General features: G+C 40.2%; 1 protein-coding gene across 12 annotated transcripts in view; it reads left to right on the top strand.

Annotated features, from left to right (window-relative positions):
* Positions 1-22,791, top strand: part of SIL1 (SIL1 nucleotide exchange factor) — a 288,817-nt gene that overhangs the window by 175,205 nt on the left and 90,821 nt on the right. For all 12 annotated transcript variants that reach the window (XM_042936630.1, XM_042936624.1, XM_042936594.1 and 9 more), the window contains 2 exons: positions 15,260-15,380; positions 21,558-21,657. In XM_042936630.1, the coding sequence (XP_042792564.1) occupies positions 15,260-15,380; positions 21,558-21,657 (221 nt within the window). The remainder of the gene's footprint in view (positions 1-15,259; positions 15,381-21,557; positions 21,658-22,791) is intronic.

The raw sequence follows: 22,791 nt of genomic DNA, 5'->3' as shown, positions 1-22,791 counted from the left end.
TTCTTACTCCTCACAGTGAACTCTCTGGAGTGACTACTCTGAGCCCCATTCTGTACATGGGCCACAGAGGTTATTTTCTCAAGTTCTAGGAGATATCATGTGGTGGAACTGGAACCTGTGTCTTCCTCTTGCTCACCCGCTCCCTTCTACCACCGCACTGGACAGCTGCCCAGGTCACCTAGATGTTAGGGGCTTGTAGCTCCTTCTGGTGAACCTAGCAGTAGAAGTGAAGAAAGCAAAGCACAGCACTACTTAGTAGGTCTTTTAATACTGATGATGCCAAATACTAAGTTAAGAGGCAACAAATTGGGATGGCCGTTATACTTAGGTGAAATAAGTCTCGGGTGACCTCATGTTGTTGTGCATGTTGGCTGCGATTAAAGGTCCTCCCACGATGGTAGGGGAGGGTCCCCGGACCAGTTGTTTCCTTGACCGCCTTCCCTGCACTCTATTTTTCCATCTGCCTCATTTCCCATTCAGGTTTGCATGCCACCTCCACTGCTCTCCCCTCCCCACCAAAAGGGAGAGATTTAAGAATTCCATCCTTTAGAACTGATCTAGAGAGAAATTCTGCCCTAGGAATTTTGTTCCATTCATACCCTTGGATTTCTTCTCTTTCCACTGGAGGGAGCATCCAAGGTGAGGGGCTTTTTCAGCAGGCCTTGGGGAAATTGTAGAGGTCAGGAGTCACCAATACTTGTTTTGAAATAATTCATAGAGCCACATTTGGCCCTAGAGGTAACAGGTGCTGTAAAAAAGAACAAATAGAGCCAATTATGATGTCAGGAACCCTGGGCATTAATGGGGTGGGAAAGAGGATTAAATATTAAAGTACAATATCTTCACACTAGGCTTTTTTAACCCCCTTATTAAATTATGACTTCTGTTTGAGGAAAATAAATGAGAACAAAGGGTATGTTTAGAATATAATCTTTGTGTTTTAAATTTGACTAATGAGTGGTTTTAGCACTTTCATTTGGTTCTCAGTCAACCTGTGTTCAAAGTGTCAATTAACCAATAAATATTATGAAAAAGTTGAGTCAGAAATGGTTGCCACTCCTGCTAATGAGCTGCTAATGAAATTGTGCCTGGGTTGGAAATGTACTCTGGAATCCCCAAGAGTCCCCTCCAGAAAATGAGCAGTAGTAGAGCCAAGGCCCCTTGCCTCTGGGAAATGGGTACGTTTAACTCCTTCATTTCCATCTTGGCATTTTCCCCCCACCTCATTATTGAGTGAAGCTCATTGCCAGTCTTTTGTGGTTAATATCAGTTACACTGAGACTTTTACAGATGCAGTTTTATTTGACTTAATAATTATTAGGTGGGTTTAGAGGACTGGAAAAAATGTTGGGATATACTGTGATTTATTTCTGACTGCCAGGCCTTTGGCCTCTTGGTGATTCCCTTTCTCTTTGAATTTTCTTGAGCTTTCTTCACCTCCAACACATGTGTGCTCAATGGGAATAGACTGAAGTCTGAATATATTCAAGATTTTGTACAGTTGAGAAAGTAGGGGTTGGGTGGGAGTATATCTTTAAAAAGACAGAAATGACAGGAATTAGTAGACTGTAACAGTCAACAGCGTTATTGAAAACCTGATTTCCAGCATGGATACAATATTCCAAGTGCTCTGATTAAAAGGCTGTGCTATATCTGTTAGTCTCACTTACTGGGTTTTTGTCTAAGCTAAAGAGGAATTTGGTAAAGATTGAAGGTAGAAATAGAAGGACAGAGGCAATCAGCAGCCCAGGAGACAGACATGGAAAACTCATTGTGCATCTGTGGGTAAAAGTAACTCCTCTGCCCCTCACCACTGTTCTCCTTTACTCCATCCCTGGCTTTAAATTTGAGGTCTCTGACAGGTATCCTGGGCTGGTGGGAAAGTTGCTGCGCATGATTAAAGGGCTGTTGCTTTTATGGGAGGGAAGATGGACAGCCATGATAGGATTCCTAGTTTGTGTGGTCAAAATATTACTCCTTACTACTTTCTCATGCTACCCGTTCCCCTGGTTCAGGCTTTATTATGTGTGATTGGGACAAGTACAATTGCTTTTCAACTAGCCTCCTTGGTTCTTGTATTCCTGTTTTATATGCTGATCTCCAAATGCTTCAAATGGAGTTACTCATAGCACCCTAAATATGCTCATTTCTTTGCTTGCTTGAAAGGTCTTCTCTGGACTTGGAACTTGGAATGTTACTACCCCCGTTTCTTCATTTACTTCCTACTCCTCAATGGCAGCAGTTGGTCTTATTCATGTGGTATTCTTCCCAGTGGCCAACACAGCAAGTGGCCAACACAGCAAGTGGCCCTCAGTGGGTGTGCAATAAGATGTGGTAGAAAGGATGCTTAGAAAAGAGCAGGCTCTTGCCTAACCCTGAGTAAATGCTTGTTGAAAAGCCAGTTATGAAAAGAGACTGACTGTGTCCTCCATATGGTTACTTTGAGCCTTTGTCCTCTACTTCTCTGACTGTAACACAGGAAGTCTTCTAAGTAGCATTGCTAGTCCTTGAAGAACACTGCTCTTGTGAATTCTGTAGGTAGCGGTTGTCTGTCCTCCTTCTGGACTGGGAAGGAGACCGTGTATAGGTCCCAGCAGATGATATTTTGGAGGGTAGTGCTGGAGGGTGGTGGGAGCTGTCAGGGTAGCTGCTCCCTGAGGAAAACTGTGGAGTCTCTTGTTCTAAGGGGCTTTAATGCAGGTGAGGGATTTCCACTCTTGTGTGGAAGCCATACCAGATAACTCTTGGATTCTCTTGGATTCTGTGACTCAAGAGTGAAAATTCAGTTTGGAGAATATTTTAATTTTTTTCTCATTTTTTCATTGTTATGTACTTTTAAAAAATGCATAGATATAACTACAATCCAAACTGGTTTGCTGTATGTTTCACTGTTCATAAAAAAATAAATTTCTATTTGTGTTACCCTTAAAAAAAAAAATAACATTAAGCATTGGTTCAGGGTTCAGCACTCCAGAGAGGTTTGTGCACATTTTTTTTTTTGTTAGTGGTTCAGTTCAAGTTTGGCCTGAGAGACAGGATAGATGCTCATTTGTGTGAGGCAGGGATCTTGCCAGGACTTGTTTGGGGGTTTTGAATAAAAAAGCAGAAGGAGAGGGCTGTCGTAGTCATGGCAACTGGGCCTGTAAAGTCTCAGCTCTGACCAGCCCTGGTTAGGGGCTGGGAGGCCCTAGTGAGGTGAGTGGCACTGCTTCCTGTTCCATAGTCCTCCTATTCTTAGATTCTGGGGGTGGTCAAGGCAGGGGGCTGGCATTCAAACTGACCTTTCTGGAAGCCTACTGTGCCTGATGTTGAGCCTGAGCTGTAGACACGAGTAATTGGTTCTTGCCCCTCAGAAACTCAGCATAATCTGGTATTTTTATTCTTGTTGACACATACCCATAGGACTTGATAAATAAGATGTCTTTGTTTCATCCTGGTTGACATTTACCTTTTTGGGGCTGTTCCCTGAAGCCCTTTTAACTTCTTCAGAACACTGACACAGTATTTTCTCATTTGTTCTTCACAACAATCTAACACATTAGTGAAAGCAGACACAGTAGATTCTTTTCATTTGGCACAGAAGGGCGTGAAGATTCAGAAAGAAAAAGGAATTTGGCTAAATTCACCCAGCCTTCAAAAGCAGAGCTGAGTGGGTAGCAGAATTCCAGGGCTCATGGTTGCATGGCCAGCTCTCATCTGAGCAGGCCGTGTCAGGATAACCCTTGATTATCCTGCATTGTAATTGCATCCAGGTAGGACTTGAAAGAGTCTAGAAGTCTGTGGAGGGAGAGGTTTCCAGGCACAAGCCTAGAGAGGACAGCCCATACTTTTCACCCTTCCCAAAGCCATGTACCTGCTGAGGCATCTAATGGCAAGGCAGAAACAAGAGCACCATGGCATCCATCTGCATTGGCCCTGCCTCTGCTGAAGCAGGGCAACCAGGCTGCCTGGTATCCTCACTGTGGGTACTAGCCAAGGAGGACCCTATCATTGTGAGTCCAGGTAGAGCAAGTTTCTTATCACTAGGAACTGGGATGAGTTGGGACAAACACTGACCATGCAAAATTTGTCAGGTGAAAGATTTTTTCCAGTAGTCACAAATTGGCCGTGGGCTGAATTCCACTTAGAGATAAAATTTGTTTGGCTTTTATATTTTAAAGTTTGACGCTTTTAGAGGGAGCATTTTTCTCAGCCCTCACCACTGTCTTTTGTAGATGGCCCTTCTCATTCATCTCTCATACTTGCCTGCCTCCTGTGGACATTTCTGTTGGCTCCTACCCCTTGGTCCACTGTTTGTTACCTGTGCTTCTACCAGGGTTCCTCTTGCCCAGGTGGAGGAAGAGGCCTTTATGGCCTCAGGCTTTCTTTGGTCCATTTTCTTCTTCTTCTTTTTTAAGTTTTATTTTAGAGAGAGAGTGTGAGTTGGGGAGAAGTCTGGGATCATGACCTGAACTGAAGTTAAGTGTGGGACACTCAACCGACTGAGCCACCTAGGTGCCCACATTTTCTTCTTCATACCATACTCAAGTATCCTGGGGCTGTGTAGGCTCTGTGCTTAGCTCTCTCTGTCTTGGCCCCTAGAAGTATTTGGTGTCACCTTGGACTGTACCTAATAGACTAATTGCTATTCTGGGATTCAAAAGGAGAAGGTAGTGCTTTATCCAATAAAATGAATTTTTTAAACATTTTAATTGAGATACAAATTATATGCCATAAAATAAACTAATTTAAAGTGTATAATGGGAATAATTCTCAAATGTCCTAGAGAAGGTTGGTAGAATACATGGGTAGTTTTCAGACTGTGGTGTTTGATGGATAAGAAAAAGTTTAAAAGCAAATTTTTTTTTTTCAACGTTTTTTATTTATTTTTGGGACAGAGAGAGACAGAGCATGAACGGGGGAGGGGCAGAGAGAGAGGGAGACACAGAATCGGAAACAGGCTCCAGGCTCCGAGCCATCAGCCCAGAGCCTGACGCGGGGCTCGAACTCACAGACCGCGAGATCGTGACCTGGCTGAAGTCGGACGCTTAACCGACTGCGCCACCCAGGCGCCCCTAAAAGCAAATTTTTGAGGAGGTGTCTGGGTGGCTCAGTTGGTTAAGTGTCTGACTTCGGCTTGGGTCATGATTTCATGGTTTGTGGATTCAAACCCCGTGTGGGGCTCTATGCTGACTGCTCGGAGCCTGGAGCCTGCTTCAGATTCTGTGTCTCCTGTCTGCCCCTCCTGCACTGTGCTCTGTGTGTGTGTGTCACTCTCTCCCTTTCTCTCCGAAATAAATAAGCATTAAAAATTTTTTTAAAAAACAAATTTTAGACATGAAGGCCAGCTTCTTTACTTTGCTAAGAGGCTTAACATGAAACAACCGACTATCATCCATCATAATCATTTGCTCATTTTATAAAGGGGCATTTAAACGCTAAAAAGGTAAAAACTGTGTAATTTCAGGGAAAAAAAAAGAACTGTTCATTGTATTGGACGCTTTTAAATTCCTTGTTTCAGGACCATTGGAATGAATTGTCACAGTAAACAAACCACCGCAAAACTTGGCTTAAAACAACAATAATTTCTTTTTGTATAGGTCTGTCTTAGAACTCTAGAAATAGTTCACATATCCTTTGGATGCCCCAAATAAACAATTAAACCAACCAGTGTGTGAATGAGTGGGAACCACAAAACAGAATACAGACACAAACAAGTGAACCAAGTATTACACGTTAATAACATAATCAAATTACAGTGGGTGAGGAAGAAAGGAAATAACCTAAGTGACTTCGTGAAAAGATCTCTTGAGTAGATACTGTAAAGTCATAGATAAAAGAACTCACATAAATACTGTAATCTAGTTGGGTAAATGTGTTTCTCATAGGGGCATGGGCTAGCAATTTTGAAAGTATATTTATGTTAGAATTGAACAGTAAATACATTGCAGATAGTAAGAGCCAAGTTTCTCTCTGTTGGAGAAAGAAGTTACAAGTAAGGAAAGGGAGAAGACAAATGAACTCTGTGGTGTTAGATTGAAATGTGAGATGTCATTATAAACTTGAAGTTTTTAATAAATATACACATAGACAAAGAAATAGGGATGTGTATATGAGCATATATATAAATGTATACACATACACAAATTTCTTAGTTCTTTCCATTGACAGGGTCTAAAAGCTATGATAACCTTAGTTGTAATGAGCATACGTATGACCCAGATCTTGGTTTCTAAATACTACTCTTCAGTAAAAGAAACAAGGGTTCCTTGAGAAGTAGTTGATTCTAGGGGAGGGGAAGGAAAAGACAAGATGAACTCGGGACATCTTCTGAAACCAGAAAGTAAGGAAATAGTTGAAAGAGAAAATGATGGGGGAAAGGAACTTGTTTAAGGAATACAAGAGCCAACCTGAAAGAATTGCTAATTGGCCAAGCTGAAATAACTGGGCAACAAAATAAATAATATAGAATTGAATTACAACTCACAGAATAAAATATCCACAAGACCATACTGGTCTAAGTAAATACTTAAATAGATGGAGGACTGACAGTTTTTCCTTGTAAGGAAGTTGCTTTTTCTTTCTTTCTTTTTCTTTTTCTTTTCCTTCTTTTTCTTTTCTTTGCTTTGTTTCTTCTCCCTCTCGCTATTTTATTTGTAGCAAATTTTCTTTATATTTTTTTAGAGATGCATACTGAACATATTGTAATATTTCTTTTTTTGTGTGTGATGTTTCTGTTTGCAACATTGCATAGTACAAAAAGTTTAAGCAAATCTGGCAAAAAGAAACAGTGAAGTCTAAGTGATGTAGATATATGTATTCATTATGCCATACTTCTTACTGTACTTGAAATTTCAATTAAGGTATAAGGAAGGAGGGAAGTAGAAAATTGCCATTAGACTGTCACCAGAGTGGTAATTGTTGCAGAAGGATTCCCCTAATGGTGTGGTTTGAGGAGAAAAGGGATTTGTATAATCTCAAAGTATTTCCCTTATAATTTTTTTAAAGCAATTCAATGGGTTTTAGTATATACACAGTACTGTGCAACCATCACCACTGTCTAATTCCAGAACATTTTCATCACCCAGAAAGAAACCCCGTTTCCATTAGCAGTCATTTCCCTTTCCTTCCTCCCCCTGGCTCCTGACAACCAATAATCTGTGTTTTTTGATTGGCCTATTCTGGAATTTCATTTAAAAAGAACTGTATGATATGTGACACTTTATATCTGTCTTCTTTAACTTAGCATAATGTGTTCTAGGTTAATCCACGTTGTATATGTCAGTATTTCATTTCTTGAGTATTCCACTATTTGTATATACCACATTTTCTTTATTCATTCATCAGTTGGTGAACATTTGTGTTGTTTCCACATTGTAGCTATTATAAATAATGCTGCAATGAGCATTCATGTACAAGTTTTTGGTGAACATATGCTTTTAAGTTTTCTTGCGTATATACCTAGATGTGGAGTTGCTGGGTTCATATAGTAACTCTTTGTTTAAGTTGTTGAAAAACTGCCAAGCTATTTTTCTCAGTTTGGTAGTTTGCTATGATTTTTGTTTACTATAGTGGAAAAGCTCAGTAGATACTACTTTTATTAGTTGATCAAGGCCAACATTAACAGTCATAAGACATATTAACACCATACACTTTGTGATATGATGTGCTAGGAAGAACATTGCATCATTTCTTTGGTGATTCTGTCAAGGATGCATGACCTCAGTTTAATCATGAGAAGACACCAGACAGTCCTGAAAAACTGATCAGTATTCCTTGATGGTGTCAGGAGCATGAAAGACACGGAAAGGTTGAACAATTGTTGCAGACGATAGGAAACTAGGGAGAAATAACAACCAAAGGCCATATAGGATCCTGGAACAAAAAAGGACATAGTGGAAACACTGGTAAGGCTTGAAGAAGGATCTTTACAGTTTGGTTAATGTTACTAATTTCCCAGTTCTGATAATTGTCTCTGACTGTGTAACATATTAATATTGAGAAAGGCCGTGTGAGCAATGTATGGAAATGATTCTTTTTGCAGCTTTTGTGTAAGTTTAAATGTAGTTGAGAGTAAAAAACTAGGAAAGAAATCCAGTTTTGTATTCTTGCTCAAGTTTCTACAGATCAGCTAGACCTGGTTGACCGTGGCTACATTGAGCTGGGCTTAGCTTTGGTCTACAATTTGGGTCCAGATTTGCTCCATGGGTCTCTCATGTTTTTCGGTTCAGAATGCTAGCGAACATTTCTCCTGATGATGGTAGAATTCCAAGAGACAGGAAAAACATATAAGCACATTTCAAATCTCTGTGGCACATTTGCTAACATCCCCTTGGCCAAAGCACGTCATAAACCGCGTTCAAAGTCACGGGGTGGGAAACTCAACCACTAGTAGGAGGGACTGCAAGGTCACATGATACAGGGTGTGGATACAGGCAGGAAGGAAGAAAATTGGTAACAATAATGCAATCTACTATAGATTTTCCACCCTTGGAAAAGCAGGAGTTGTTATCTGGGTCTTGGTTTGTGATTAAAGTCAGTGACAGATTCCCAGTGAGAGTCAAAATTCAAGTGTGATATGGCGTTACTTAATTTGGACAGAGTTTCTTCTTGATATAGTTTCTTCAGGCTGCGGTTTGTCCCCAGAGAGCCAGTGGTAGGGAAATAGACACTGTAGGCTTGGCAGGCTTGTTGGCCTTTCAGGATCCATATGGTATTTTTGGCCAGTCCCCTTGCTCTCCACATTTCAATCCCTGACTCTTTACCTGGGTGTATCTTGTAACTTTTTGCCTCTACTCTTTCTGAGTGTCCTGGTCCCTTTGTAGAGGCCCTAAAATGATGCAGGTCAGATTGCACTCTAACTTGGCCTTTTTCCCAGGGGGGTGGAAACATTTAAAATACTCTGATTTTCTGCTGCCTCTGCCACTGTTGCTGCCATTGCTGGTTTTGTGTATCTTAAATGAGCATAACCTGTATTTTAAGTTAATGCTATTGTGGTTGTTCTTGCCCCCTGTGGTGGCTTATGTGAAGGGAGTAATTTTGGAATTTTCCCCAAATAAAATAAATTGGTTCACACAAGATTCTAGTCTATTCTTTGGCCACCTTAACATAGTATATATAACCTGTTATGTTTTGAAACATTTAGTCATGTTCTTTTTTTCTTGTTCATTTCTAATTTTGATCAAAAGTCTGAAAATTGAAAATGCTACTGTTACTATTTTTATTATTATTACTAGCATTACTACTACTACTAAAAAAAAAGATTAACATGACTAATTATTAGGAATCTACTTGCCCTACTGAAAATCTTTGTTGGCCTTTCCATTCACGTCTAGATCAGCTAGGATTTTGTCTTTTTAATTTCTAATTTTAATTATTGAGGATTTAATACTAGGCCATATGATAGGCCCTGGGGATAAAATGGGGACTGTTTATATTTACCAGATGAATAAAAAAACTAAACTAAACTATAATCACTAGTTGTGGTAATTGCTATAAAGAAAAGTTTCATGGTACTGTGAAAGAATTTAGGGAGCAGCCAGATCTGGTTTGGGGAAATAGAGGATGCCTCTCAGAGGAAGTGACTGTTAGCTGAGATTGGAAAGATCAGGAGATGGAGGCTGGGGTTGGAAAGAGCAAAGCAAACAGCAAGTGGAATGTCCTCATGGTAGGAATGAACATGGTTTTTTTCATGGAATGGAAAAGGGTCAGCGTGGCCTCAAGAAGGAGGAGTGGATGAGACAGAAGAGGCAGGCAGGAGCTAGATACCAGACGGCCTCATTGAGCAGTGTGAAGACTTTCATCTTTCTTTGGAGAGTAGTAGGCCATTAAAAGGTTTGAAGCAGGGGAGTGACATAGATTTGTATTTGGGGGAAAAAATACCATTCTTTGTAAAGAACAGTTGGACTGGGAGCTAAGAGTAGATAGGGAAGGGCAGCTGGAACACTATGGCAATGTCCTGAAGAGAGATGGTGATGGTTTGGACAAGAGCAGTGGTGAGGAGGACAGCATGAAGAGACAGCAGGAGGGATGCCTGGGTGGCTCAGTTGGTTGAGCATCTGACTTTGGCTTAGGTTGTGATCTCATGGTCCATGAGTTCGAGCCTCATATTGGGCTCTGTGCTGTCAGCTCATAGCCCACTTGGGATCCTCTCTCCCCCTCTTTCTCTCTCTCTCAAAAAAAGAAACAGTCAGCAGGAAAAATCACTAGGTTTTGGAGACACAATGGGTATGGGGAATGGTGATGTAAAGGGATTATCAAGGATGATCTGCTTTAACCTTCTGCCCAGGAAGATTTTCTGTTGTTTCATCATTTTGGAATTTCTCCAGGTGAGACACCCTCTCCCCTCCAAACATTCAGAGATTAATGCTACAAAGTTATTTCATACCCCATGATCGTAGGAATAGGATAGAAGTTGCTAGTTCCTTGTTGTTCTTGCCACTAACTGGCCTCATCTTCTCTTTGGCTGCCTTCACAGCCTTTTCAATCCTCCCTGCTTCTTTTGTTCCTGGCCTCCTGAATGTAGCCTGTCAGTTTGTGTGTCTGAGTCTTTGCACACACAGCTCCATCTATTTTGGATTCCCTGTTTTCCCAGTCTGGGTCTCACTTTTTGCCTCGTTTAACCCCCGGTTTAACCTTATTCAAGAAGCCTCCCCAGAGAAAGTTTTCCCCACTCTACTTTGGATATATTTGTTTTAACCTTGAAGCATTTTGGATGGTTTTAAGGTTAGCAAGAAATCATTATGCGCATACACTCATGTACTTAAGTTCCCATTAATTTTTTTAAACAAATATACAGAAACTCCTATTGAAGTGGGGCAGCAGGAATAGAACAGAATGTCTTGGCATGGTGTTTCCCTGGCTCCTTCGTTATCTGATGGAAGCACAGTGGTTGGTGGAGTTCACTGTGGTTCTGCCAGAATGGAGAAAACTTGAATTCTTGCTATATCATTAGCCTTTTATACTTCAGGTTTACCTGATCATTCTGAAAGAACTTGTGCTATATGCTTCCCTTAAAGGAATTTTTTTAGATTGTCATCCTTTTTGGATCGTTGAATCAAATTCAGCATCAGCAAGGCCATGCCATCATCTGCCAGGAGAAAGGAGAGTCGAAGTTGAGGTGTCAGAGCACCATTTCTTCTAGGTTTCCAGTATCTTGAAGAATGCTTTCCCTAAAATTTTCTATCCCTGTGGCCATTAATATTCCTTTTTGTAATTTTAGAATCTACCATAGTGGCCTGGGAGATAGTAGCTGCTTGGTAAATGTCAGTTGTATGAATGAATGGATAAATGTAACATTCCACATGTAGTATGTGATCTTGCACACTTCATTTTTAACCAACCTTTTAAAAAATTCCAGCATAAAAATTTAAAATTCCAGCATAAAATTCCAGCATAAAAATTAAAAAATTTCCAGCTGGAAATTCCAGTATTTCCAGCATAAATAATATACAGTGTTATATTACTCTGAGGTATACAATATAGTGATTCAGCAATTCTATATATTTACTCAGTGCTCATCATGATAAGTGTACTCTTAATCCCTTTCACATATTTTGCCCATCATCCCACCCAACCCCCTCTGGTAACCCTGAGTTTGTTGTCAGAGTCTGTTTTTTGGTCTTCTTGTTTTTTTTCTTAAGTTGCACATATGAGTAAAAGCCTATGGTATTTGTCTTTCTCTGACTGCTTTATTTCACCTAGTGTTATACCCTCTAGATCCATCCATGTTGTTGCAAATCGAAAGATTTCATTCTTTTCTGTATCTTAGTAATATTCTATTGTATATATACACCACATTTTTTAAAGTTTTTTTTTTTTTCATGTTTATCTTTGAGGGGTGGGAGAGAAGGAGAGAGGGAGAATGAGTGGGGGAGGGGCAGAGAGAGAGGGAAAGAGGGAATCCCAAGCAGTCTCCTCGCGGTTAGCAGGGAGCCTGATGCAGGGTTCGAACTCACAAACTGTGACATCATGATCTGAACTGAAGTCAGACGCTTAACTTACTGAGCCACCCAAGTGCCTCTATACCGCATCTTTTTTATCCATTCATCTGTTGGTAGACACTCAGATTATTTTCATATTTTGGCTATTGTAAATAATGCTGCAGTAAACATAGGGATGCATATGTCTTTTCAAATTAGGGTTTTTGTATTCTTTGTGGAAATACCCAATAGTGGAATTTTTGTATTATATGGTAATTCTATTGTTAATTTTTGAGAAACTTCCGTACTGTTTTCTCTTGGTGCAGGGGTTACCGCTTTGCATTTCCACTAGTAGTGTATGAGGTGCATTTTTCTCCGTATCCTTACCAATAGTTGTTTCTTGTGTTTTTGATTTAGCCATTTTGACAGGTGTGAGGTGATCTCTCATTGTGGTTTTGATTTGCATCTCCCTGATGATGAGTGATGTTGAGCATCTTTTCATGAGTCTTTTGGCCGTCTGTATGTCTTCTTTCGTGAAATGTCTGTTCATGTCTTCTGCCCATTTTTCAATTGGATTGGTTTTTTGGTGTTGGGTTGTATAAGATCTTCATATATTTTGGATACTAACCTCTTATCAGATGTATCACTTGCAGATACCTTCTCCCATTCAGTAGGTTGTCATTTTGTTTTGTTGATGGTTTCCTTCATTGTGCAGAAGCTTTTTATTTTGATGTAATCCCAATAATTTACTTCTGTTTCCCTTGCCTCAGGAGACATATCTAGAAAAATGTTGCTATAGTTGATGTCAGAAAATTGCTGCCTGTGCTTTCTTCTAGGATTTTTATGGTTTCAGGTCTCACACTTAGGTCCTTAATTCATTTTGAATTTATTTCTGTGTATGGTGTAAGAAAGTGTCCAGTTTCATTCTCTTACTTGTAGCTGTCCAGTATTCACATCACCTTTTGTTGAAGAGGCTTTTTTTTTTTTTTTTGCCATTGCATTTTTTTTCCTCCTTTGTTGTAGATTAATTGAACATGTAATTGTAGGTTTATCTCTGAACTCACTATTCTATTCCATTAATCTATGTGTCTTATTTTGTGCTGGTACTGTACTGTTTCGATTACTACAGTTTTGTAGTAGATCTTGAAATCTGGTATTATGATACATCCAGTTTTGTTCTTATTTTTCAGGATTGCCTTGGCTATTTGGAGTCTTTGTGGTTCCATACAAATTTTAGGATTATTTATTGTAGTTCTGTGAAAAATACTGTTGGTGTTTTGTTAGGGATTGTAGTAAATGTGTAAATTGCTTTGAGTAGTATGCAGTTTAATAATATTTGTTCTCACAATCCATGACCATGGAGTATCTTTGCATTTATGTATTACAGTTCTTAGAGTATAGGTCTTTCACCTCCTTGGTTAAATTTATTCCTAGATATTTTTATTATTTTTTGTATAATTGTGAATGGGAATGTTTTCTTAATTTCTCTTTCTGCTACTTCATTATTAGTATATAGTATATATACTAATATATAGTATTAGTATAGAAATACATCAGATTTCTATATATTGATTTTGTATCCTATGATTTTACTGAATTCGTTTATCATTTCTAGTCATTTTTTGGTGTAGTCTTTAGGGTTTTCTGTATATAGTATCATGTCATCTGCAAATAGAAATTTTACTTCTTCCTTACTGATTTGGATGCCTTTTTTTTCTTTTTCTTATCTAATTGCTGTGGCTCGGACTTCGAGTACAATGTTGAATAAAAGTGGCAAGAGTGGATATTCTTGTCTTGTTCCTGATCTTAGGAGAAAAGCTCTCAGGTTTTTCCCATTGAGTATGATGCTCTCTATGGGTTTTTCATAGATGGCATTTATAATGCTAAGGTATCTTCTCCTAAACCTACTTTGTTGAGTGTTTTTATCATGAATGGATGTTTTGCTTTGTCAAGGTTTTTTTGCATCTCTTAAATGAGCATATGGTTTTTATGCTTTCTTTTGTTGATGTGACATATCATGTTGATTGATTTGCAAATATGAAATCACCCTTGTATCCCAGGAATAAATCACACTTGATCATGGTGAATGATTTTTTTAATGTATTGTTGGATTTCGTGGTGCCTCGGTGGCTCAGTCATTTAAGCGTCTGACTCTTGATTTTGGCTCTGGTCATGGTCTCATGGTTCATGGGTTCTAGCCCTGCATCAGGCTCTGTGCTGACAGCTCTATCTTCTCTCTCTCTCTCTCTCTCTCAAAATAAATAAATAAACTTTAAAAAAATTAAAAAAAATTGTTGGATTTGGTTTGCTAATATTTTGTGAAAAATTTTTGGGGGTGCCTGGGTGGCTCAGTAGGTTGAGCGTCCAACTTGATTTCAGCTCTGGTCATGATCCCAGGGTTGTGGGATTGAGCCTTGTGTCAGACTCCACACTGAGTGTGGAGCCTGCTTATGATTCTTTCTCTCTCTTCTTTTGCCCCTCTCCCCTGCTAGCGTGTTCTCACTCTCACTCTGTCTAAAAAAAATTTTTTTTGAATGTAGATTCCTGAACTCCACCTTTAAAACAAAACAAAAAATGTTTGCGTTTGTGTCCATCAGATATTGGCCTGTAGTTCTCTTTTTTGTAGTGCCTTTATCTCCTTTTCACCTATCTTTGAGTAATTTTGTACAATGTGTATGAGTAGCCCGTCCATTCATATTGTTTTTTCAGGTAGTTGATCAACTCTCCTGAGATGGGTGGGCATAGGTTTTTAGTTTCTTTTGATTCCAGTCCTTACCTCCTTGACTTGCTCTGTCTTCCTGCCTTCCAATGAAGCCCTGGCCTAGGGTCTTGGGAAATAAAATAGGAGATATAGTCCCTGTGCTCATCAAGGAGAGAGCCTTATAGAAGGAGCCTGATTATAAAGAGAGCAGGATGGTGAGGTGTAAGCTTGCTGGAACAGCAAGCTCTCTGGAGTTTTCTGGGACTGTCAGGGGAGAGGTAAGGAGGATGTCTTGGAAGATGCAGTATGTGGCCATATCCTTAAGGGTGACTAGGTATTTACCATTCACCTGCCCATAACAAAAAGGCTTATTATAGCTCAGTTTAAAGAAAACAGATTAGCTTAAAGATGTAGGTTCTAACTGGGGTTTTTGGTCTTTGCTTTGAAGTATAGAAGCCCTTGCCCATTTGCCTCATTACCTTAATTTGATATGTGTGTGGTATATGTGTGCTAGATGGATGGATTCAGGTAATGGAACACAGCAGGGTCTGGTCTTCATGAATTAATAAATCCTGTTGGCTTGTTACCCAGCCTTTCCATTGCAGTGTCCCTTCAAGGACCATATACCTTATGAGCCCTCTTTGTTCTTGGTTTTTAGGTCAGGCTGTCCCTGTAGGATCCCATGTACGGCTGAATCTCCAGACTGGGGCAAGAGAAGTGAAACTCCAAGAAGAGGACAAGTTCCAAAGTAATTTGAAAGCATTGAAAAAAGGCAAAAGGTATGGTAACAACCCTAGGGACTGGGAGGCGGACAGCACTGATTTTGTAATACTGTGAAAGTAATGACAATGTAATGTTTCTTACCCAAATTCATGTGGCTTTTAAAAAATTTTGAAATTTCGTAGCGTAGAATTTGTGATAAATCTGTCAGGGTTTTGTGGAAGTTTACTTGTAGATCTTTGGAAAGAAATAGTTTGCAAAGCAAATTGATACTTCAGAAAAGGCTGTAGGGGGAATGCTTAACCTGCTTTAAAAATGAAGCTATTTTTCCCAGTACTTTAAGAGCACCCATTTGAATCCCAACAATTAATGCGCTGATTACAGATGAGTCATCTATTCATTAAAACAGTCCTGTTAGGCCTTCTGCTTTGCAGTAATACTTCCTTGGTGAACAATAAAATTGCATTTTAAAGTCTTTAATTCAGACTAACTTTTCCTCTTGTTAGTCCGTATTAAAACAGGCTTTCTTATAGTATAAAAGTTCTCCAATGTTAAGAGTTTGCCTTACTTTTAATAACCAGATAAGATTATTTGATTTAGGACAATTTGTCCCTGTTTTTCTGTTCTTTGCCTTGAAATAACAAGTTTTATTTGCATGTTCTTTTTTACATGAGGAAGGAGGAGGAGGCATGGGGTTAACAGGGGCTGCTAGAATTGGGTAATTTCAACAGTTATAAATACCAGTTATGAGGTTTCTAAGACAGGGACAGCAAATTGTGATCTGTGGGCCATATTGGTACTGCTACATGTCTTTGTACAGCCTACAGGGTAAGTTGTTTTTATCATTTTTTAATGGATGGAAAAGTAAAAGAATGATATTTCATGACACTTAGAGATTTTAATGTCCATAAGTAAAGTTTTATTGGAACACAGCTGTGCTTATTCATTTATGTATGATCTATGGCCACTTTTCTGCTAATCCGGCAGGGTTGAGTAGTTGGGACAGTTGCTGTCAGTAAGGCCCACAAAGCCTAAAATATTATGGGGTCATAATGGAGTTTGCTACCCCTGTTCTAATACATGTAAGTATTGATAACAAATAATGGATTGAGCAAGGCTAATGTTAATCCTTGAATTTTCATTATTTTAACAATATTTTGCAGTTAGATATAAGGTAGAAAGGGAGTTTAGAGACTGAGTATTTACCTGAGTGTTTTCCTTGATGTACTCAACAAAAGGTTATTTAGCCTGTCCATATGCACTTTCGGTTATGTGGCACCCACAATCCCACAGAGCAGCCTGTTCCAATTTAGGCAGTTTTTACTGTTAAAAAATTTGACTACATTGTAATAATATATGAAAATATTTGTCCTCAGGGGTGGCCCAGTTGTTTGAGCATTCGACTCTCGGTTTTGGCTCTGCTCATGATCTCACAGTTTATGGGATCCAGCCCCGTGTCGGGCTCCACACTGCCGATGCAGAGCCTGCTTGGGATTCTGTCTTTCTCCCCCCTCACTCAAAATAAATAAACTTAAAAAAAGAAGAAAGATATTTGACCTCTTAACTGTCACTCCAAACTGAGAAGGATCTTTATTTCCCCCCCATCTCTCTTGATAGGCCTATATCTGAAGGCCATATGATAATTCATTTCTCACAGCCATCAAATAATCAAATTTCATTGTTGTAACCCCTGCCAACCCCCCTCTCTCCCTAGCACACATATATGCACATATTTCAGTGTGTCAGAGAACTTCAGGAAGCCTTTCCTCACATCTATGCCAAGTCTCATTTTCTAAATAAAAAGCTGACTTTATTCTTGGTTTAAGGATATTGAATTAGGATCTTGACTAATTTGGAATATTTTGTTTGTTGGTTTTAATACTGTGGGAAGTTATTTTTCCAGTATCTGATCGTAGGTCTTTACTGGGAACACTTAATGCTTTATCAGTTGCTCCTGTCTTTTTAGAATAGAAAGCAGAGTCATTCATGTGGTCTGTAATAGATGCACCATAAAAGAGAGATATTTGTCCTCTCTCTTCCCTCTTTACTTTTCTCCTTTGAAATGTTTCTGAGGGTTCTGCTCTGGAGTGGTGTCCAGGGTATATTGGACATACCCTCTTCCTTCTCAGCATTTGTTACTAGTGGCAAACCTGTCTGAACAGCAACCCAAAGGCATTGACAAGGTGGTGTAGGTTTCACTGCTTGAGCTCAGTGAGTCTCTGGCTGCCTTTGGTGGTGACTTCTTCCTGTGGTGGACCTCACCTCAGGCTCCTCCTGATTCATTTCACAGTGTCTTCCTGGCTCTTAGGTACTAGAACGGGAACAGAAGCCAAAGTGCAGGGCTAATTTCTGCAGTTGGTACAGTATTTTGCATATCTCGTTATTCTGATTTGGGGAACAAGATGGACAACACCCACAGGTTTCCATCAGATTGTCAAAGAGATTGGTGATCACAGAGTTTTAGGTATCACTGGCTAAGGAAAGATGGGGATAGTCCTTTCAGACTAATCCATGGCAATCTCTCCACTAGTCCTACTGGCTGTGTGACTAGACATCCTGCTACCTAGAGCTGTAATGCCTCTGGACTGTAAAGCCTGGGACAAGGCATTGACTCTGACTTCTTTCAGAGGCCTCTCTTGGCACTGCCAGACTTCATGGTATATTTGGTTCCTAGCAGCAGGGTGTTCTCTTGCTATTTATGTGTTAGGCATTGTTATCTCCCCTGGTTTTAGTCCATATCCCATGTCAGTATCTCAACATTGTATCTCTTTTTTTGCCCTGGAGCAACTGTCTTCTTTGTAGTGATGACCGACAGAGTATATCCAGGTTGTCCCATCTTGGGTTGAGTATCTACCATGGTACAGTATGACATTGTAGTTAAGGGTGTGGCCCAAAGACAGGGCCATTTCCTTGCTCCATTCATTCATTTCACAAAAGACTTATTGAGTGCCTATGTGCTAGGTATTGGAGATATAGTACTAAACAAAACAGGATACCAGCCTTATGGACATGGCAGGAAGATAAACTGAAAAATAAAAAGGCACATAAAGTAATTACAGATAGTGGTAAATAGTAGGGAAGAAATAAACCAGTCAGTCCCTTGGGAAGGCCAGTTTAGATAGGATGGTTTGGAAGACCTCATTAAAGTGATACTTGAGCTTAGACCTGAAGAATGATGGGGATTTAGTCATACAAAGAGTTAATTTTATACATTTAAGGTTAGAGGATCTCAGGCAGAGGCAACAAGAAGAGTCCCTAGCTTTGTCAAGGAAAGACTTTATCAAGTTGAGAAACAAAGTGATTAGGGTGACTAGAGAGTAGGCGAAGGAAGAAGACTAATAGATGATTTGGGAGAGATAAGAGGAGCCAGATCATGTGGAGTTTTGAGATGCATGTTGACTAGTCTTCATTTAACTAGAATTGTGATAGGAAGCCAGTGGAGGATTTGGTGTGGGAGAGTGGTTTAATGTAATTTTGGCAAGATCACTCTACTTGCTGTGTGTATGGGGGATAGATTCAGAGTGGACAAAAGAATTACAGAGACAATTAGGATGTCATTTCTGAAGATCAGGTAGACATACTGGTGAATGAGTCTAGAGTGTCATGATGGAGAGCGGATGGGTTTGGAGATTTAATTTGAGGGTAGTGCCAATAGGACTTGCTTTAGATTTAGATTTAGGGGTTGATGGAAGGTGGTGTGGTGGAATCTGAGATAAAGCCTCATTTTGTGATTTGACACAACTAGGTGCTCAGAAGTACCGTTTATTGAAATAGAAAAGATTGGGAGAGGAACAGATTTATGGGGAGAAACATCAAGACCCATGTTTTAGCTGTAATAAGTTTGAGGTGCCTGATAAACATCCCAGATCTAAGATTTATCAGTTAGTTATACAAGAGTCTGACTGTCACTCAGGGGAGAGGATTGGGTCAAAGATGTAAGTTTGGGCATCATTGCCTAATGGATAAAGAACTAGGGGAGAGTGCAGAGGTAGAGAAGATTGTCTAGGATTGAACTCCAAGGCATTCCAGTATATAGGGTTCAGGTAGGAGATGAGGAACCAGCACAAGAGTTAGGGAAGGAGAGAGGAAGGGGAAGAAACATAAGAATGTGGTAACAAGAAGCCAGAAAGAAGAGTGTTTCAAGGAGGGAGAGGTGAACTATGTAAATGATGCTGAGTGGTTGAGGAACATGACATTAGTGAAGAGTCCATTGGATCCAGTTGTTAATTATTAGTAATTTTGATGAGAAGTATTAGTAGGGAACGGTAAAGGGATCTGGATTAGAGCAAATGGCAGTGTAAATAGCAGTCATGAAGATGAGAAGAGTGAGTTAAGACTATTTGTTCATAAAGTTTTACTCTGAAGGAGATCAGGGGAATGGTTTGATAATTAGAGATCATAATTAGTCAGAAGAGTATTCATATACTCAAGGGAATAATCCAACCAAAGGGAGAAATTGATGATGCAGACAGGAGGGAACAGTATAATGATGGGGGTTAAAGCTTTTGCAAAGGAAAGTGGGATCTGGAACTTAGGTTTAATAGGAGCAGGTTCACTGTCATTCGTGGTCTTAGAAGGGAAAGCAGAGAATCTAGATTTGGTGCAGGTTAGTGTATAGAGCTCATGAGGGGAATATGAAGGAGTTCTTGATGATAACATCTATTTTTCTCGGTGAAGAATGAAGTGAAAATACCAGCTGAAGATGGTTTTCTGTCTGTGTGTGCAGACACACATGTGCACACTTGTGTGTGTGTAGTAGGGGCTAAAATGAGTGATGGTGAGTGGCCTGGAAGAGTGGCATTTAAGGCAATAAATGGAGATATGAGACATGATGGGATTTGTCCAGACCAAGTATTAGAGGAGGGAGGTGATAATCTGTTCAAGCTGTGCCCCTAAATACTTAGCTCTCTCTTAGGGGTAAAGAGCAGGGCAGTGGCATCTACATGCTGCTGGCAGTGGGTGATGCTTTTCTGGGAGAGGGATTCTCTTCTCTACCTTGTAGGATTGTGGTAATCATTTGAATGAAATATTACTTCTAAAGGATTAAAACAGTGACTGACACATGCTTAAGTGCTCAGTAAATGGGAGTTATTAGCGATTATTAGTTTATGAGGATTGAGGTTTAGAGAAGGCAAGTGTTTTTCTCAGAGTTCTAGGGGGTTTCTAAGATGAATCAAAGATGAAATGAGAAATGAGCAAAGCCCTAAGCACATGCCTTTAATGAGAGCTGAGGTCTGTTAGGATCTTGACTGTTAGACTGATGTGCTTATCTTGCCCAGAGTAGTCCAGTAACCCCTTACTTCCTCATCTCTGTAATCTCCCGGGTTATCCTTAACCCCTCTCCCCGCAACCGTCTTGTCAAGCACAGACACTACATTCCACACTTCCCTTTGTCCATGTCACTCTTGGTCTGATCTCTCTGTTCACTGACCTAAAATCATTGTTGGTGGTAAAGTCCACCCCCCAACCCATGAATGCCTCCTCTCCAATTAAGAAGAATGGTTGTGGCTTCGATCAGCTCCAGGGGGTTTTGGGAGGATGCCACTCTAGTCTTTGCCAGGTTCCTGAGATTACATCCACATTGGTTCCTTTCCTCCCTCTCCTTAGAGGCTGACTGTGGAACACGGTTGGCTTTGCTTCTAGTCCTTGATATTTCAAATCCATTCCTTTGTCAGGTTGGCACATACCTTCTGCATCAACTCTGGGCCCAGGAGTTGGTTTTAAAGGTGTGAATTTATCTAAACTGTTTTTGTGAAGAAAGGCTGCCTTGTAAAATCAGACCAGACATGCATGGGGGGGGTTCAGGTCCCCATTGATCCGTTTATTAGAAGAATATAAATTGGGTGCATGTTATTCCCCTTATCTGTGCCCACTGCCCTCCAGGAGGTCCAGCCCTGGCACATGCTGACAGAACAGCACTGCACAGACATTCCAGACTTATTTCTGCCTAAGTAGCTGGCTGAGAGTGGTCTGTCCATGGTGGGCCTTTGTCTGCCCCATGCCATTTCATCCTCTTTAATAAAATGACCCCTTCTTCAGCTTTGTATTTCTTCTTCTAGCTTTAAGGTAAGATTACCTCTTAGACTTGTGGCTGACCGAAGGCAAAGCTAGGGTAGTGCACTCTGAGTTCGAGCTGGCCATGGCTTACCTTGTTTGGGAGTACCAGCCACCTAGTGAAGTTTCTTTCTTGGGAAAAATGGTGCCTCCTTTCTAACTTTCACCTTCTTTTTGGACAGGCTGGACATAAACGCCAACACCTACACATCTCAGGACCTCAAGAGTGCACTGGCAAAATTCAAGGAGGGGACAGAAGTGGAGAGTTCAAAGGAAGACAAGGTATGTGATATTCTTCCCAGGGAGTTAGTATAAGCCTACAGGATGACCTTGAAGGGAGTCACTTCTTCCACAAGCTCTTAAAATAAACATGGGGTAATGATAATAATATTGTAAAATAATTTAAAAAAATTTTTTAAAGTTTATTCATTATTGAGAGATAGCGATTGAGCATGAGCAGGGGAGGGGCAGAGAGAGGGGGAGACACAGAATCCGAGGCAGGCTCCAGGCTCCAAGCTGTCAGCACAGAGCCCGACACAGGGTTCGAACTCACTGCGAGATCCTGACCTGAGCTGAAGTTGGACGCTCAACTGACTGAGCCACCCAGGCGCCCCATAATATTGTAAAATAAAGTGCAGTTAATGCCAAATAAGTAATCCTTATTGGACTATTTTTTAAAAATACCAATACTGGGAGCATTTCATTATTTAGGATCCAACTTCACATTACATGTTTGGGCCTCAACAAATTGAGGCACATGGCAGAGATAGTTGCACTCTTCATTATCACAGACAAGAGTGAGGAGAATAGAGATTAAAACCCAGACCTCCTTACTTACACTTGGATTAGACAAAAGCTTAAAGGACGGAGGAGCCGGGCTGGGAAGGAAGTCTTGATCCTTGTCCTTTGAACATGTAACAGATGTATTCCCTTTTTCTAGGCCTCATAGCAAATGTATTCCTTATTCCAGGCCTCAGGTTCCTTAAATGTACAATAAGGTGGTGGGGCTGGGGTGGGGGGTGTGGGAAACAAGAGGATGGCTGACATTTCCTCCAGTTTTAAATTTGTGTACAAACTAAGGGAGTGAGAAGGAGAAAGAGGCAGAATTGTAGTCCCTTGGTTATGCCCCTAGTGTCTGGGAGGGCTTGTGGGTACAGGCTTATACCAGCAAGAAATCTTACTCTTTAGATAGATTGTGAACTCATGTGATAGCCAGAGAATGTCACAAATTAGTTTTTATATTTCCATTTGAGTTCTCTCCTTCAAAGAAGCTCCTCCAGTGGCTACTTTGGAGACCTTTGCAAGTTCTCTCTTCCTTTTACCCTCATAATTCTCTTTTTCTTTGTTTGCATCTCTGCTGCTGGCCCAGAATCCTGGCGTATCTTGGAGGGGCAGCATCAGGTTATTGACAGCTTC

The sequence above is a fragment of the Panthera leo genome, chromosome A1, assembly GCF_018350215.1.
Source record: "Panthera leo isolate Ple1 chromosome A1, P.leo_Ple1_pat1.1, whole genome shotgun sequence".
NCBI classification, from domain to species: domain Eukaryota; kingdom Metazoa; phylum Chordata; class Mammalia; order Carnivora; family Felidae; genus Panthera; species Panthera leo.
This window is presented reverse-complemented; position numbering and strand designations above follow the sequence as displayed.